Here is a 19,612-nt window from a genome sequence, read left to right on the forward strand (position 1 = left end):
GGAAATATCATCCCTTAGATGAACAAACGTAACCAAACATTGATGCATTAAAACAACAACAACAACAACATTACACCTTTTCGAGGAACTCAATGAGATATTTGGAAATGAAGAATTTCAACACCCGGATGATAATAAAGAACATAACAATACAGTTAAAAAAAAAATAAACAAACCCCACACGCACAACTAAGTGCTGTTTATGTGTAATAACAATCAGAAGGCGTAAAACTGAACTAAATAGAAATATATTTCATGACTTATTCATAAAAAAATTTCTCAAATTCTTAAGTTTTTCATTTTTCCTTTTTTTTTTAAAGAAAAAAAGAATAAAGGAAAATAAGTTTTCAATCTAGCTGCCTGCAAAAAAGTATGTTTACAAGTGATGTTCTCTGTATTTGTTATTTACGTGTTATTTAGTAACACATGGTCTCGCTCGCTACATAGGCGGTTACATCACACGACCTTTTAAGATATAACTTTGTGGATTAGTTCAGGAAGGTGTTGTTATGATGTCCAAGCATGTTTGCTGTTGGAAATGTGAAATAAAGCGATCCAAATATCTCAGAGCCTCCCTCCCTTCACGGACCCAAACATCACAGTGAAGCCAAACTCTGGTTTACACCGACGTGTTCACGGCTGTCGTCTCTACAAACTGTCACTGCCTGCTTTTATTCAACAATCCTGGACCCCCTGGGGGGAGGAAACCTTGAGCTTCAAGGGGAAACAAATATACATTCAACTCTATTGCAGCAGCCGTCACGTATGAAGAATATTTCAGATTCTAATCTGGATCAACTGAAAAAAAAAGAAAGTGACTGAACAAAATGTCTCTGCTGTGGTCGTGAAAACACTCCCAGCAACATGAACACACACAAAAAAAAAAGCTGTGTATCATTCATGGACACGTTTAATGTCGAGGTTGCTTTTTGTGATGTTGATGAAGCTCAACATGTTAGATGAGGTCATTAATACTGTGCAATTATCAAGTCTGATTATGTGAGGAAAAGAAAAGGAACAAAAAAAATAGAGACAGAAAGACGCATGCATAGATGCAATAATGGCACTTTGATGAGCTCAGCTCGCTCCCGTATGAAGTGAAGAGTGAAGTAAAGACATCGCAGCTCCCACACCAAGACAAGACGACACGTCTGAGGTCAAAGATGCAAAAAAGAAAGAAAAAAAAAGCACAACAGAGAGACAAAGAGGGACGAGAAGGACAGATTGGCATGTAGATGGCTGCAGTTTAGCATTTCTCAAAAAAACCCAAAACAAATATACACATACATACAGTACATACATACAAATATATGTCAATTTATAATACAGTAATTCTTTTTAATTTATAATCATCTCTTAAATAAATTGTGTTTCATTGCACTTTGTTAAAATAATTAATTCTATGATTTCTCTTAAAGGCAATAGTGTGATTTGTATTTTTTTTTTTTTTTTTTTTTAAAGGTGAAAAAGATAGAGTACCATAGGGCTGATTTAGGATAATAGTAAAAATAAGATCTGTAATATACACACTGTATCTGTAAAAGACCCTCACCTCCTCATATACATGAACGGATGTTCATCCCGTGTATATGTAGCACGTTCCGGCTGATACGACGACGCATCACGTCTCCACGCGCTCATATATACATACAATATTATAAAATAAATAAATACAGGAAAACATTCTTGGTTCGTGGTTTTAAACGGGTTTTCTTTCTTTTTTTTTTTTTCTTTTCTCCAAGCGGTTTTTGGTGCAGTCTCTGACGTCACCGTCGCTCTCCGTGAGTTTGGGTTTGAGTCCTTCGCTTGTGTGTGTGTGTGTGTGTGGGGGGGGGGGGGGGGGTCGACTGAGCCTCCCTGAAAGTTTGCACCGGTGTGTGTGTGTGTGTGTGTCTGTGTGTCCACTCTGTCAAAGTGTCCCAGAGCAGGAGCCCAGTCTCAGGTACGGACGGTCCGAGAGCGCCCCCCCCTGTGCGAGGGCTGATACAGCAGGGATTGTGACAGTGTTCAAGGTCGGGGGGTCGTCAGGGCGACGCAGCACCCGCCTCCCCATTGCCCCTCCTCACTGACTGACTGACTGACTGGCTGACTGACTGACTGGCTGACTGACTGGCTGACTGGGGGGCTACTGGTTGGAGCAGAACCGTCACTCCACCCGCCTCCGCGCCCCCACGTTCCCTCATCTCCATCTATGCCCGCCGCTCCGTGTGCGTCCACGAGACAGGGTGGAGGGTCCGGGTCTCCACCGGGCTCGGCGGGGGCTAGATGGGTCCCTCGTTGTGGGCGCTGTGGTTGCTCCGGCTCAGGCCCACACAGTTCTGCTGCTGGTTGAGCAGGTGGGCAGTCTCGTTGGCCAGGGCCACGGCGGGGGCGGGGGCGGGGGCAAGGGCGGGGGCAAGGGTGGGGGCAAGGGCGGGGGCGGTGCTGGCGGTGCCGGCCACGCCGGTGACGACGGCGGGGGGCTCCACGCCGTCGTGGAGCTCCGTCAGCGTCAGCTCGATCTTGGTGAACTCGCTGTCTGTGGACTGGGGGGTCTTGTCCATCCGCGACGCCATCACCGCGTTCTGGTACTGCTGGCGCGTCACCTGGGAAACGGCCAAGACGGATCAGTGTTGTTATTATTATTCTTATTCTTATTGCTGTTATTATTATTATTTAGATGTTGTGAACGTCGCGCTCGCACGTCCGGCAGCTTCACCGGCTACCAAGTGTGAGCGAGAATTAAAAAAATTCCCGATTCAACGTGGAAACGTCTTGACATTAGTTTCCATCATGTTGGAAAGACCCGAGAAAGAAACTGAAAACGGTGCGTGTAAACCAGCTCCAGTCACTTTCCAAGAGAAGCTGCTTTAAGTTTCGGCCGCTGGGAGGAAATCATTTGAGCTTTTGCTCAACGTTCCAAAAAAAAAAAAAAAATCAATCATTTCTATTTTTATTCCTATAAATTGGATTTAATGGTTGAGGCTGAAGTTTGCAGTGTCACGCTCAGGCCCGCCCCTCCCTACACGCAGAACACGCACTGTGCGTAGGGCCCCGCCATCCATGGGGGGCCCCATTTTGTGCAAGTGAATTGGATCAATAAAGTATCATCATTCTCTGCAAATGCGCAAAGGATGCGCCTGCATTTTGCCGAGAGGCGCGTAGAGCACCGCCACCAAGTCAGGAGAGGCCGGAGAGAGAGAGAGAGAGAGAGAGAGAGAGAGAGAGAGAGAGAGAGAGAGAGAGAGAGAAAAAAAAGAGACGCAATGATTGAAAGCGCGAAGCATCACCATCTGACCAATCAGCGGTCAGATGGGCCGGCAGGCAGTTGTTTACAGGTGGAGAGTAGAGAGAGAGAGAGAGAGAGAGAGAGAGAGAGAGAGAGAGAGAGTAGAGAGAGAGAGAGAGAGAGAGAGAGAGAGTAGAGAGAGAGTGAGAGTAGAGAGAGAGTGAGAGAGTAGAGAGAGAGAGTAGAGAGAGAGAAAAAAAGAGACGCAATGATTGAAAGCGCGAAGCATCACCATCTGACCAATCAGCGGTCAGATGGGCCGGCAGGCAGTTGTTTACAGGTGGAGAGTAGAGAGAGAGAGAGAGAGTGAGAGAGAGAGAGAGAGAGAGAGAGAGAGAGAGAGAGAGAGAGAGAGAGAGAGAGAGAGTAGAGAGAGAGAGAGAGTGAGAGTAGAGAGAGAGTGAGAGAGTAGAGAGAGAGTAGAGAGAGAGAGAGAGAGAGAGTAGAGGGGAGAGAGAGTAGAGAGAGAGAGAGAGAGTAGAGAGAGAGAGAGTAGAGAGAGAGAGAGTAGAGAGAGAGTAGAGAGAAGAGAGAGAGTAGAGAGAGAGAGTAGAGAGTAGAGAGAGAGAAAGAGTAGAGAGAGAGAGAGAGAGTGAGAGAGAGAGAAGAGAGAGAGTAGAGAGAGATAGTAGAGAGAGAGAGAGTGAGAGAGTAGAGAGAGAGTGAGAGAGTAGAGAGAGAGAGGAGAGAGAGAGTAGAGAGAGAGAGAGAGAGTAGAGAGAGAGAGAGAATGAGAGAGTAGAGAGAGTGAGAGAGTAGAGAGAGAGTAGAGAGAGAGAGAGAGAGAGAGTAGAGAGAGTAGAGAGAGAGTAGAGAGAGAGAGAGTAGAGAGAGAGTAGAGGGAGAGAGAGAGAGAGTGGAGAGAGAGAGAGAGAGTAGAGAGAGAGTAGAGAGAGAGAGAGAGAAGAGAGCGAGACAGAGAGAGAGAGAGAGTAGAGAGAGAGAGAGTAGAGAGAGAGAGAGAGAGAGAGAGAGAGAGTAGAGAGAGTAGAGAGAGAGAGAGAGAGTAGCGAGAGTAGAGAGAGAGAGAGAGAGAGAGTAGCGAGAGTAGAGAGAGAGAGAGGTGGCTTCCAGACGTCAATACGATTCAGGAGCTAGCAAAAGAAAGAAAAAGTCCAAACAGTCAGAGACTCGTGCTTCACTTGAAGGTGGGATGTTGTTGGAATAAAAAAGAAAAAACTTTGCGGCATAAACTGTTTATGTCACAAAGTTTTTTCAGACGTGTGCATCTGTAAAGTTCTTGTTCCACTGTTGATAGAGGCTGTTCATTTGATGCGTTAGTAATTGTAATTTATTATTATTATTATTATTATTATTATGATGTTATTGGAAGGGGGGGGCCCCAAAATGAAATCGTGCTTCGGGCCCCCACTTGGCCAGGGGCGGCCCTGGTCACGTTGGTCACCTTGACGAACTGCAGGTCGGCGCACGCCCTCACGGAGTAGTCGGGCACGTAGATGTGCAGGAAGGAGTTGAGCTGGTTGTTGCTGCTGCCCAGAGTCGGGGTGACGGCGTCGATACGGTCGCCCCGGTTCAGGGAGTCCGAGTGGTTGAGTCCAAACGGCCGCGGGGGAGATTTATTCTCTGCGAGGAGGCGAAGGACCACGAGTGAAACACACACAAGATCACTGCTGCGTAGAACATAACGTGTTATCATTGGGTGTGTGTGTTGAAGAAGAGACGCGGCCATTTTCTCTGTGCAGTGTCTCACATAGAAATACTTCCATTCACCCTTGTCAGTTAGAAGAATATAAGAATCATTATTTGTATTTCTGAGCCACCAAGCAAAACCCCACCGAGCCAGGTGGGCTATACAGGAAGTACAGGAGAAGTTTTTCAACATAAAATAAGACAAGGATCTTCATTTATCATTATATGTGTATTGGAAGTGCAGGTGCTTGTGCATCAATACACAGAATATAAACAGTACACATAATATAAAAGTCCTCGTGATACAAACTGGAGAGAATAAAAGCGTGAAAAGGTAAATAATTGAACACGCAGACACAAGAGTGCTTTGAAAGGTCAGGCGACAATCCAGAATTTAGACAGAAAATCATGACAAAATGTGACTAAATATTATTGTGTAAGTATGTTGAGAGAGAACTGATGTTTTCATGGCTGCAGTACTGAGTCGTTCAGGTTGGGATTGTAGGAAGAAATCACTGCGGCGTCAACCGTGATCCTCTGCAACGGCGACATTTCTGCACGTCAGATGTTTAATATTAGTGGAACCCTGCTGTGATGTGTGGAAATCTCATTTGTACGTAAAGCTTCCAGCGAGGGCAGTTTCATATGGCGAGTCGGTGGTCTCCACTGACGCCGCGTCCTTCCACCGGCTACGACGTTGGACGACCTGTTCAGTGGTTGGGGTTTTTTGTTTTTTTTGTGTGTTTTTTTTTTTTTAAAGCTAATTTTTAATTAAAGCGAGATTATGTTTTCCACTTCTTAAAGACGCCTTGTGAAAATCACACACAACAAAGTGGAAACGGCTCGGCCGACGCTAATGCTACTACACTGACTGGAATGTATGTAATCCCATGTTGGAATAAGTGTGTGTGTGTGCGTGTGTGTGTGTGTGTGTGTGTGTGTGTGTGTGTGTGTGTGTGTGTGTGTGTGTGTGTGTGTGTGTGTGTGTGTGTGTGCAGACGGAGCACAGTGGGCCAAAGACCTGGCATGTGAACCCTTGTGGATTAGTACTCTACTTTCTAGGGGCCACAGGGGCCAGGTCAACACACGCACACGCAAACGCAAACGCACACGCACACGCACACGCACACACACACACACACGCGCGCTCACGCCAACGTCGATCAGGAAACGTTGTTGAACAAACAGTCCGACTCTTCAGCTGCTTCCTTGCCCACTTTGGTGCCATATGTGTGTGTGTGTGTGTGTGCGAGTGTGTACGTGCGTGTGTGTGTGTGTGTGTGTGTACACGCGCACGTGTGTGTGTGAGAACACATCAAAACGTGCGTGCCTTGGTGTGTGCGTTCAGTGGTGTCCGGCAGGGGGCTGTAGCTGTAGGTCTTGTTTATGTAGTCGGGGGGGTTAAAGGTTAGGGGCGAGGGGGGCGGAGCCTGTTCTCGCTCTGGGGCCTCCAGTCTCCCGAAACCATTCAGCCACTTGACGAATGGCCAGAAGTGAAGGCGTTAAGTCTCACTTTGAATCTCTCCCTCTCTCCTTTGTTTCCCACACACACACACACACACACACACACACACACACACACACACACACACACACACACACACACACACACACACACACACACACACACACACACACACACACACACACACACACACACACACACACACACACACACACGTTTACAGTATATGTTGCGTTAAGGGACACACACACTGTAAAACATGCACCGACTCACAGTTTGTGACTCACAACACTACAGTACTAATGCAGACTGTGGAGGTCATGATAAAAAAAATTAAACAAATAAAGAATATATGTTCTGAAATCTGAAAAAGCTTCATTTTATAATCGTATACATATTAAAGGGAAAAGCCACTGTACCTGGAGATCCTGCTAATGATTCAGCCCGACTGACCGCAAACGTACGAGACAGCGACAGGGGCACTGAAGACACAAAGAAAAGGACAAAAGGAGACAGAAAAAGTCACTTAAAGTTAAGAAACAAACACATTCAGACTGGATGGAATCTGTTTTAAAGGTTTCAGTCCCAATTAAAGTGTTTTCAAGTAAAACTGAACATTAAAAACAATCACAAAGCCTCTGCTTTGCAACCGAACGTCACAAACCGCGGGGATGTAATTCCACCGTTTCACCAGTAGGTGTCTCTCAGGTCCCACGTGCGTCTCACACCTTGTGAGTAGTTTGGTAGTTTATGAATGAAGTGATCGCAATGTGACACTTCCACATGATCGGGATGTCAGTTTGTGAGGAGGACTGCGGAGCTCTGAGAGTCTTTCACGTTTTAAAACAGTATCTTAAAGGTTGAACACAATCTAAACCAATCAACAATGTTCTGAAGGATGTGGGAGGAGTATGAACAGATTATGGCAGGAAGAATATGAGTTGAAATTCGGACAGACTTTTGACTAAATGTTGATAAAAATGTGAACATAATACAGCAGAATTGATCCCTTTCCAGGAAATCACTCTGTTCCAGAAGCACACAAACAGCCTCAAGTCAAAAACGCACAACAAGCAACAATGATAGGGAAAAAGTGCTTTTTTTCAACTATATATGTTAAAATTATTATTTATGAGACTTGAAAAGCTGCAAAAACAAAGTGACCGCCTGAAAACTAACAAGAAACTGAAGATAATGCCATTTAATTTACTTTAAAAAAGTTTTTAAAGATGCACAAGATGGAAACTTTAAATAAAAATTTTAAATGACTGACTGTGAGAAATATGGTTTTAAAGCAAAATCAAAACACTCTGATTCATCCAGATCAGCCACCACAAGTTCAGTGCTTGATACTAAATGAAACGCCAGATAAATGTTTGAACACACAAATGTCTAAATACAACAAGAAACGTACGATATTGACAATGTTTTAATCCAAAACTACAAAAAAGTTGGAGAAAACAAGTGAAATCCTACAAACAAACAGGTTTGATTAAAGCTTTTATATTGAATCTGTTTGTTTTTTTTAATCTGCACAGATCTACTAAAGCAGCTTTTGATATTCAGCTTGCTGAAACTGTCAGAAATGACCACAATCTCAACAGAAGGTCAATTTTAAATGAAACCTTCTGGTGCAAAATACAGTGAAATGTCCAGAAAAAAATGGTTTCCAGGTAAGAACTTTTCTTTTCTTTTCTTTTCTGACCCCGGAGTGATAATGTGAATAACTGTGGATAATCAGAGGACGACTGAAAGAAGGGAAGTGAAGCAGCAGATCTCACCTGGCGACGCCGTCAGAGCCATCATGCCGTAGAACGAGAACGGACCCGCTTCAAACTTCATCCCCTCTTTTCCTGCTTCCACCTCCACTTTCCCCTGTTTCATCACAGACAGAAAGAAAAAGAAAAAAACCTTAAAAACTACTAACTTTCAAATATACACATTTACTTCTTAGTTCTTCGGTTATTTCCATTAAGGAATTATTTCAGATTTATTCGCAGGTGAAAATACAGTAAATAAACATATTTAAATATTTTTAATTGCTGTTATTCCTGGATTTTTTTTTAACGAGAGGTCGAAAATGAAAAAAAAGAACTAACAAATAAAAATTTTTCAGGAGTGACACTACCTCCCTATTTATATAGTTTTTTTGTCTTTAACATCTGCAGCCACATGTTCTGTGTTATATGCACAGCAGGCTAGTGGATCTTTGCTCCGTCATTGTGTCGCTTACAGCCTTTCCATCCAGGATTTCCGCTGCAGCTTTGTACTTTGCTGCTCCGCGATCACTCCATCCAAAATCTTCGGATTGTTTTCCTGCTCAGATATATTTCTTGGTCCTGCCCGTGAGTTTGCCGACAAATCCGGCCCGCCCTCCCTCCTTCCCTCTCCTTTTTTACTACTTGCAGAAAATCTGTGATTAATAGCTCCCAATCTGTTCCTAAGCCTGGACTCCAGGGCAGTGACCCTACGATTGTCCAGGCAGGACCTCATTTGATCCGGGCCGTGAAAACACACACAGGAGAGGACTGACGGAAGCAGGGCTCGTCTGTATAGCATCACCTCCGCGGAAGAAGGTCGAATCAGGACAACGCACCGTCGGCACTGGCTGAAATATCCCAAACAGACCGGCTCAGTTTTCTACCTGCAGCTAGTCGAAGTCGGCTTGATTTTTATCTTAGGTGTTGATATAGGACCCAAAAATGTATTGAAATCACATGGAAACTTATGTTTTTACTTGAATTCTCCACAGTGTTGTGTTTATTGCGCACTAACGTTGCTTTATGTTGCATTAATTCTAGTAAAAAAGGTGTTTTCCAGAAATGTGACATGAGTTCATACAGCATTAGATCTGTTTTAAGTTTATATTACATTTTAAAAGACTGAGTTAGAAAGAAATATTGATTCCCACTGGACCGTTTTCTGAGTCACGCTGCTTTAGGTTTAGATCAGAAGCCTCTGGAGGTGTGTATACCTTTACTTTCACTTACTTTCCATGAAATGTCCCCAAACAATGAAAAGTAACTGTCGCTCATTGTGGACAGAGCCGGTTTAACTGTGAGTTTAAAAAAAAAGACTAAACTTAAAAAAAAAAAAATCCTATTAAATACACAGAATAGCTGAAATGGCTGAAACAAGCTAAACTGATTTTCAAAAAGCAAATAGACACAGTATCGGTCAAGTTCTTGTGTTCCCATTTAAGTTCTATATAACTTTCCGAAGACCCTGCTTATAAGTCGTTGAAAATGCATCGTTTTTTTTTATTTCAGAAAAGTTCCTCATTTACAGTTTGAAAGTTTACAGTTTTTGAAAACACTGTAGTTTTTATGTTGGGCCACTAGTGGGTGGTGTTGGTTGTTTTTGTAATGAAACAATAGACATACGCATGCAGCAGAGAACAATAAGCTGTAAACATTCACACATTTCAGTGGACAGCCGACCAAGTTGGATTGTGTCCGCTGAGTGTGGATTAACAATGAAGTTTATTAAAACAGTGAGTAAATACCAAGCCTCACAGGAATATTCCCGGGTTCTCGGAGCAGGTCACCACGGATGGATCTTGCGTCTCTGAACCGTACGTATACGAGCAGAGAATGGCCCAAGAGCCCCGAACTGCTGCAGGGCTGTCTGTTTTACCTCTCCTCCTGGGATCTGCCCTTCGCTTCGTCACGAGTGGCATGACCTAATCCTGTTGCTGGGCAAGTTTTCACTTCTCTCTATTGTGCTTGTATCTTTTCATGCCATATAAAAGTTACTTATTTGTATCTAATGTCCGTGTCCTTGCGTGCATGTGGTTTCTCACTCCCGACTCCGAGGCGAATACAATTTTCCTGTCATGGGGCCTCGGCACATTGTCGGTTAATTTTAACAATTGTTACGACGGCGACTGTCAAAATAAATGTACCAAGTCCCAGGAGAACATGGACTGGAAGTCATCAAACTCTGGAGGAAAACGCTGCGTCGGCAGTCGCAGTTTCCACCGTCTACATCTGGACGTTTACAAAAAAATTCCACCGTGGGAGCCATTTTCAAAAAGTGTCATTGCCAGTGGCTCCGAGTGTAAAAAGACACAAAGTCGCATAGGAAGTTTTGCATTTTAGCTTGAAAATACGTGAATACGTGCATTGATTTCCACGTATTGTCTCTACATTCAGCCTCATTTATTTCTTTATGCCTCGTTCTTGTTGTTGTTTGACGATTGACACACTTGCATTTCATGCATCATGTACACTAATTTTCATTTTAATTGTTCTTTGTCTCACAGGCTGATCAGGTGCTAAAAGCTAAAAGGCCACCGAAACCAAACATTCGATTTTCGCTTTTTATTACCACTTGTCCAGGTGGATTTCATAACACTTTTTGGACTTATTACAATATTAACCTACAACTGGCTCGATAAACTAAGTAAGAATTAAATTTAAGCTCCTATTAAAGCAGATGCAACTTATTACTGGCATTGACTTTGGTGTCAGACCTCATTAGTCTGCAGACACGGCTAATTGCTTTTTGATGAACCGATACCTTTTAATGAGATTTCTCTGGATTAAATAACTTGCGAAATATTCAGGTTTACAAAGTAAACTTAGAAATAATCTCTTAAGGTGAAAAACGTGAAAGCCGACCTGTTTCTGCTCCTGAATCTCAGAATCTAGTCCCGTGTTTAACCTACTTCCATTGATCCGGTCATATTCGCTATCGGTGATGTTCTTGTCTTGACGACGTCCTCTCCGTCAAACTATCTCTTAAACGGGGTCGATTCGTAGTAATCCTGCAGTTGTGTGTCAAAAAGAACCGCTTCGGCTTGAATTTACTGTAAAATGAAGCTCACATGTTTGCATGGAAGGAGCAGATTGGCGAAGCGGCCGCAGCGGTATGCTGCTGTGCTACTTGGAAACTTCACATCTTTCAAGTCATTTTTATTAGCCAGGAGCTGTTTATCTATATCATTAGAGCTCGTTTTAATCCAAGCTGCCCCGCGGTGCAGTCATGCCGCGCATACTTTATAAGGATGCGTGCCGTCCGTGGGAACGGACGCCGGCGCTTTTTTGCCTCCGCGGGATTGGCGAAGTGCGTCTCCCAGCGCGGGACTCAGTGTGGGACGCTGACGGTTTGTTTTTTTTCCCCCGTACCTGCAGGATGAGGACGAAATAATCCACGGGCTTGTTCCGGTGGAAGAGGTAGTGCTCCGCCGCCCGCTTGTTCTTCTCGTCGTACTTCAGGTCCTGGATGACGTTGGGGTGCCTCAGCAGGCGCAGGAGGATCTTCTCTGACATCTGCACCAGGCCGAAGGGCTCCACCTCTGAGGAGCCGGGGAGAGACAAGGTGGACAAACGTCACTGTTTTCCGCCTCCCCCAACGACCTGTGTTGTTTGCTAAATCTCGCGCAGTGAAGACCACGGCGCCGTTGTTGAATAGACTCTATGTGAACGTCCAAACTGTAACAAGATCGTCTTAGAAGGTGCAGCATTCCATCAAAAAATGGTGTCAAATAGCGTGCAGCGATCAGAGTTGGGGAGGCTCAGTGACACGGCTTTATTTGTTTGTCTGCGAAAAACCTACTAAAAACACACGAGGAGGTGAACTGGTTGACGGAGCGAATCCCGCAGACGCAACACTGCTTGGCGAAGCGAGACGCCGCGGGAAAAAGAAAACTCGTCTGTTCATCCTTCTTCTAAACTGGAGCAGATCCCAACAGACTGAGCAGAACTCGTACTTCCTCCCACCGCTGCTCCGACTCCATCCGTCGTATGAAAGTCAGCCTCAGGCATGACTTGCTGCATTTCTTAGGGGCTTTTTAAAAATACAATTTCCTTTGTGTTCCCAATACAAGAACTGGACTAAAACTGTATTTATTTTCACTGTTTTAGCTTCTTTAACTGTTGGAGAATGTGTAGCAGTCATAGCTAAGCTATCACTATTTTTTTTTTATCAGTTACAACCTTAACCTAGCAGGTTAAAATTTTAAGTCATGTTTTGTACCATTTTGTACTTTTAACACGATTTTTTTATTTTGTTCTGTTTACAAACTCACAGTTAAACTAGTTTTATTGGTGGTGAAAGTATATGTGAGTTATATAACACTAATACTAAGACTATGACTTATAACAGTGTTTTTCAACCTTTTTTGAGCCAAGGCAGTTTTTTCTTTGGAAAAATCTGGAGGCACACCACCACCCGAAAATGTTAAAATGTGAAACTCTGTAGCCTCTATAAACAATATCAAGTCATTTTTATCAAAGTTTTATCAACAGGAATAAAATAAATACAGAAAAAAAGTATTTCCCAATTTCTTTTTTTTTATTTTGACTCCCTCAGTGTGAAACCTGGACCTGATGGATGAAGAGCTGAGATCCTGGTTCACATTCTTCCTTTTCAAAAACTTCTCCGTCACTGTCCATTACTCCATTACTTTGATACAAGATGGGAGCAGCCGCAGGTGGTGGAGATTAACGAGACTGACGTCTGTCAGTTTCGCTTTCACTGGCACACCCTAACGTCTTATCTCAAAGTTCTGTGCTGCCATCTATTGGCGAAGAGTATTTATACATGATTACTCTGCAAACACACTGTGTCGGCTGTGAGATCAAATGTTTTTTAGAAAAAAAAATGTGAAATTGGATAATTTCCCACGGCACACCTGACTAGATCTCGCGGAAACACCAGTGTGCCGCGGCACAGTGGTTGAAATATAGTATTGTTCTCTGTGCTCAAGTGTGTGTGTGGTTTCATTACAAAAACAAACATCGCCCACTAGCGGCCCAGCAGGAAACGGGGCATCTGTCTGGGTTTTCTGAGGAGTTTGCATGTTCTTCCACTGGTGAATAATAAAAATTTATGTTCCGTCATATAATACACACTCATCTTCTCCTGCAGATGCTCGTGGCTTCATAAAGCGTCACGGCACGCCAGCATAAGCTGGGCCCGGGCGGAGTTTGAACACGGGGTCCCCGGCTGCGAGTGGTCCGCCTCAGGACCAATCAGCTCCCTGGACTGAGCGGCGCTGATGTGTGTCAGCTGGCCGCTGGCTCCGCCACCAGGAACTAAACTCCCTAATAGCCTTCAGAGGAACTTAATGAACGCTGAGCTGCTGGGTCAAAGTTCTAACGCAAATCCAACTGCAACGAGGCGCAGTCGAGCGCCGCTGCTCGCGCCGCTGTAGTAGTGCCTGGATCTCCCGCCGCCTGCGCCGAAATCCACTTCCCGAGGGAACGCGGGTGAAATATTTCACATTTTACACTGGTAAGTACACAAGTATGTCGACTTGTGTGAGAACTGCGATCATAGGCCAAAAATGCTGGACGTGATGTCATTGAGGAGCGAGTGTAAGCAAACAGGGTGGTGTTTTTAAAGCTGTGAGCGAAGATCTCGACATGTAACCTCCAGTGCATGACATGCAAGCAAATAAACGCTGGCGGGGTTTTTTTTTTTTTTTTTTTTTTTGGGGGGTGGGAGGGTGTGTGTGTGTGGGGTGGGGGGTTCACTGTATGGGGGGGTCTGCCCGCTGTCTGCAGACATCCCGCACTGCACTCCCAAGAGGCCTTCCACCTCTACACACACACACACACACACACACACACACACACACACACACACACACACACACACACACACACACACACACACACACACACACACAACAGATACTCATTCTACACACATACTCACTCACTCCTCCTCCTCCCTCTTTACCCACTTGCCCAAAACTCAAAGCCCGTGTGGGCACATGTGCGCACAAACAGCTCACACACACACACACACACACACACACACACACACACACACACACACACACACACACACACACACACACACACACACACACTCACACACACACACACAGTGAGGGGCTGAGGGCACACTGGGGGAAGTCAAGCAGCAACGCAGCCCACTTGCCTGTTGCTAGGAAACGCAGGGTAGCCAGCAGAAGCTGAGGTGATATTTTAACCTTCATTTCATTGTCAGTAGGCTTGAAGGCCGAGAAATCTTGCTTCCTCTCCCGATGGGTGATTTTCTTCTTCGTCTTGTTGTCAGCTGAGGAGGGGGGGAAAATGAGAAGCGGAGTGTTAGGACACGGACCTCACCGACGCTCGGCCCACGACGCTCCGCAGACGCCGGGCCCGTCATCCCGGGTCACAGGGTGACTAAACTGGAGTTACCCAAAGCTTATTGCTTTTTCCTGAAACGTAGCTGTGGCGTCTTTCTCAGAACTAAAGGAGAACTATAGGGGGCTACAGTGTTACCACATTCTCACCACATTCTTAGCGTTACTGGAAGCCATATGTATTAGTGCAGCAGGCTGCACGTAGCCCGGCGCAGGCGCCTCGACTCAGTGTGATGCACCAAACACTGAAATATGCCGGCTTTCTCATTAGAATTAATAGACGGTTAAACTTTGAGAATGTGGAATAAGTTGAGCCGCCCTCTATTAGATACAGCATGGAGTGGATAATGCTATTGAAGAGTTTTGTATTTACACACACACAGATGTTTATCTGAATGGCACAAATCAACAACTTGAAACTGTTGACGTCGTCCTGAGGAAATGACGAAAACAGACTACAAGTCTGGTGCATCTCCCTGACGCCTCCTCTCCTCCGGTGGTGTTTCTGTCTGTCGCTTGTCTCCTTCATATCAAATGTGTGTGTGTGAATGTAAAGCGCTTTGGGAGTGCTCACACCGTTGCATGCGTGTATTTGCACACACACACAATTCTAACTGTTATTGTAACACTGTGCTTGCCAGTGTGGATACACTAAACACCTCCTCACTAACAACGACGAGTAATGTCATTTTTTTTTTTCTTTCAATAAACCCGAGAAGGTTTTAAATAAAACCCTGACTTTGGAAGGACATTACAAAATCGCTATTGTTTCTTCCCATTTCTTTGCTTCGTTGTCGATAAATGTTCCCATCAGCTGCTTTGATTCTTTTAATGAAACTGAATCGTCCTCATAGATGTAAAAACGAGCCCCATTTAACGCTATAAGGACTAAAAAGTACAGACATATCAGTGAAAGTAAAGAAAGAAATACTCGAGTACATAAATCTTTCATCAGGAGAAAACTATTTTATAGATGAATGTCCTTCTTGATTGTTAATAATGCTGCTCACTGATACAATACAGTGTCTTGTTTGTCGATTCTTCTTGAATATGTAAGTATTTACACAAATTTGACAATTTTGCCTGTGAAAAAAATCTTGTTTTGCTCTGAAATGTGATTTTAAAGAGAAATGTAACAGAAACATTGTAAAATACAAACAGAAATCTTAGTTATTTTCTTATTTTAATTCAGAACAAAAGAATGAAATACACTTTTATCCAAACAAGAGTACTTTTTCCAGATAAAAAGTGTTCATCGATTGTTTTTATCTGAATCTGTGAACTGAAAAGTTTGGTTCTAAATTATTTGCGAGGGGCAGATTATCAGAAATATTTTTTGCTCAAACTGTCAACTCCAAAGAGTGTGATGGGATGAGCGCTGAGCGTTAGAGTGAGAAAGATTCTCTATCACCTGGATGTCAGCACGAACTGCTCAAGTCATGAAACAACGTAATCCCCGGACAATTAGTAGGAAAAGCATTTACTTTCATGAAATATTTCCGTTGTTCTTTTGCTGCAAGGCTCCAGGAACCTGCTACGATTGATGCTGATTGATTTAGTTTTTTTCGTTGGTCCTTAGAAGCCCTCTGCAGTCGACACATTAAATAACATCAGCTTGATAAAGACTTGGATACCAGGTGTTGTGGCATCGGGGCCATAATTCTCAGTCAATCTGACTCTTTTTTTCATCAAACTGGTTAAAAAGCTGAACTTACTGTACAAGTCGGTCTCATCCAGGATCTCCGACTTGATGATTTCTTCGATGACGTCCTCCAGGGTCACGATGCCCAGGACCTCGTAGAAAGGGTCGCCCTCACCCTCGTTGTTCACCCTCTGAACTATGGCCAGGTGGGACTTTCCTAGAAGAACACGCACAAACACACAGGTTATAGACTGATAGATGCAGAAGGGTGGAGCAGACGGAGGAATCTGGAGGTCCGGGGGACGCTTTTGTTAATTTCTGAGAAAAAAAACAACACAGTTTGGATTTGAATTAAAAGGAGAAAACAGGCTTTAGTGAACAAAGGTTGAGCCTAACATGCTATAAAACAACAAAAGAACAGCGACTCACATGAACAATTCAGTTGGTATTGTTGAGATTTAGCACGTATGATACATACCAAATCTGAACAATACTGCAGCGTCTGGTTTTTGTTATGATACCTAATGTATCATAAGAAAAGCTGCAGGAAGCATCACAGCACTGGAAGGTAAGAGCAGGTAGTTTCATTGTTTAAAGTGTGACCTTGAGCCAGAACAAAAGCTCATCCAGCCACAGAGACCGACGGAGACGAGAGTCAAACACTCTTAAATGTCCTCCTATGAGCCCCTTTGGCCCTCTCTGCTTCCACATCTGTGTTCCCAGGACCCTCCTGTGTGCTGTACCATCTGAAAAAAAAAAGAAGAAGAAGAAAAAAAAAGAAAAAAAGAAACAAATTGCCGTGTATGCAGAGAAGACTGTCAGGCAAAACACTAAACAAATTCTTTGCCTTTTCTCAGCTTGTGATCATTTAAAAGGAATTTTCCAGAGGCCCAGGCTAATATTAGCCCCTGCAAAATGAAGTTTCCATTCCGCCCCGGCGATATTCTCACCGAGCGAAGGAACAGACCGGGCGAACCTCCGCTGCGTGATCAGATTGTCTCGGAATGGGCCGTTTGCATGCAGATACACCTGGGCGTAAATAATGGAGGACGTGGGCGTGCGCGTTGTGCACGCGCGCGTGTCGTGGGAAGTATGGGAACGCGCAGGTACATCAGCCGGGTGCCCGCATGCTGTTTCAGCTAAAGTTGGCCCGCGCTGCCGCAGGCCGGCAACCGGCTGAAAGGGCTTCTGGGCTGATCACCAAGAGTGTTTTATTGCACTGCAGCTCACTGCTTCCTCACAGCACTATGACAGCACACACACACACACACACACACACACACACACACACACACACACACACACACACACACACACACACACACACACACACACACACACACACACACACACACAGATGCAAGGCCTGGGCCAGATTCGATGCTTTCGTGAAACACGCTCGGGTTACACTTTAACGGCCAGCAGAGAGACGTATTAATAATGTAAACACACAAATCCACTTATCCAAAGAGTGCAGGCAGTTTACAAGGCTCGTATGAAAAGAGGAGTCTTTGTGTTTCTATTAAGCCGTCAGCAGCATCTTGGAGGGGCCGGGTTTAAGCAGGACAAACACAAACGGAGCCCCGGTGGGATGAGGCAATCGGGCCTCCGAAGTCCTTGAGCACGCAATTACTGCGAGCTGCACGGGGAGGGAGAGGCAAATGGACTGGTCAGCAGCACAGTGCGGCACAGCCCAACAGATCGATGCCTGCTTCCCTCGCTCTAATGGCCTCCGCCGCAGTCGGAGACAGAGGCTGGGAAATGTGAGTTTCTGCAGGCAAGATGTCATCTGCTGTGTGTCAGATTAAAAACAACACAACAACACGTTTTTCCAAAAAGCTTGTGTCTATCATTTGTTTCTATTCAAGCAGTGAAAGAAAGCCCCACAGTGTCATTATAGTGACTTACAGTAAATAGTGTATGTCTACACGTCAGCTGTGTTTCAGGTAATCCCTGATTAAAGAAAAGTAAATCTTTTTTAACTTAAAAAAAATGATTCACAACACTTCCTTGCTATATTTGCCTTGTAAAAAAAGATTACGGTGTTTCATATAACTTCTTTATTTCTAATCCCATTTTATTTCATATTTTAACTTTGGATTGTGTTTATTCTGTGTTTGTGCCTTGCATTATACATACTGTTCAAATGTCTTTTTTTTTTTTTTTTTCTCGTCCGTTTCCGACAGCTGGATTTGCTGATATCCAATCAATCAAAAATCACTAATATCAGCTCCGAGTCGATATCCACCAATCCGATGGGGACATCCCCACTTGAAAAGTCACACAAAGGTTCATGCCGTCAGGTTGGTCAGCATGAGGTGGAACTTTTCACTCAAACACGCACACCGAAGCTCTAAACTGGCAGAAATCCCACCGCGGTAATCCCAAGAGAGCCTCGGTGAAGCACACATCTCTGCTATTGGAAGTATGGAAGCTCACGTCTCAGTGATACGTTGCAAAAGAAAAACACACGATATGTCATCTGTTTACATCGTGTGACGAAGTAGTAGAAATACCAGTGGGACCAGAATAAAAAAAAAAAAAAAGAAAAAACGATAACCAGCTTCCTTTAGAGAGCTCAATAAACTACTTCCTCCACCTCCTTCTACAGAGGCGAGTCATGGATTAACCATGAGACAGAACGACACGGCCAATGATGATGAAACAAGAATGACAACCACACAGGACACCAACCAGTCGGAAGGTATTCAGTAGAAATGACAAGAGAAAAAGCATGTTTATGCAAAGTTTAATAGTGTTTATCTAGAGTCTGTCCCACGGGCTGCGATGTAAGGAGACAGAAATGTCACAAATTCCATGGAACTGAGCGCAAAGGAAAAATCATACAGCCAATGTTTCCTTTATATTACGCAGCAGGTTTTACGTGGGAATCGCCGGGCTTCATATTTGACCGGGAATGGCTTTTGAGAGGATATTTTGACTCATTAAACAATGGCTCCAAAGAAGGACATGTGGGCTGGTTTGCTTGAAATGTGCAGTGAAACGTTTGAACAATTAATAATAAATATTATTAAATAAATAATAAATAACAATTAATAAATCATCACGAGGCCACCAGACTGCCCAATTAAAGAGTTTGTTGGAACTGAATATGTCAAGATGTTCCAATTTATTTCATTTTATTGGCTGAACACTCAGATTTATTAAAATCCCGCTTAAATGAGTCATTTTATACAAAATTCGCTTTCTAATAGTTTTCCAACAGTACTAATCGTCTCCACACCTGGACCGACGTCCCAGAAGAGAAGACAGTGTGTCCTCTCTCTTCCTGGCTTGTTCCAGGTTTTAAAAAGTGTGTTGCTCCAAGCAGCCAATCAGAAATCAAACCCTATATAGTGTCATCGGGGGTTTAGCCAATCACAATCAAGGTAGATCCCTCCCCTTTGACTCCTCCCACAATCAGGCAGCTCTGCTCTGGCACATGGCGCCGCGAGAGGAAGTACTTCCTCCTCTTCCAATAGATGG

At 44.1% G+C, this 19,612-nt stretch overlaps 1 protein-coding gene across 1 annotated transcript in view; it reads right to left on the reverse strand.

The window, feature by feature from the left end:
• Nucleotides 1-2,261: 2,261 nt before the first annotated feature.
• cnnm2b (cyclin and CBS domain divalent metal cation transport mediator 2b) overlaps nt 2,262-19,612 on the reverse strand; it is a gene marked incomplete at both ends in the record, with an annotated part of 42,716 nt that continues 25,365 nt past the window's right edge. The window contains 7 exons of the mRNA XM_080520440.1: nt 2,262-2,585; nt 4,674-4,852; nt 6,803-6,865; nt 8,165-8,258; nt 11,513-11,682; nt 14,277-14,414; nt 16,200-16,343. Coding sequence (XP_080376566.1) covers nt 2,262-2,585; nt 4,674-4,852; nt 6,803-6,865; nt 8,165-8,258; nt 11,513-11,682; nt 14,277-14,414; nt 16,200-16,343 — 1,112 coding nt within the window. The remainder of the gene's footprint in view (nt 2,586-4,673; nt 4,853-6,802; nt 6,866-8,164; nt 8,259-11,512; nt 11,683-14,276; nt 14,415-16,199; nt 16,344-19,612) is intronic.

The sequence above is a fragment of the Blennius ocellaris genome, assembly GCF_963422515.1.
Source record: "Blennius ocellaris genome assembly, chromosome: 3".
NCBI lineage: Eukaryota > Metazoa > Chordata > Actinopteri > Blenniiformes > Blenniidae > Blennius > Blennius ocellaris.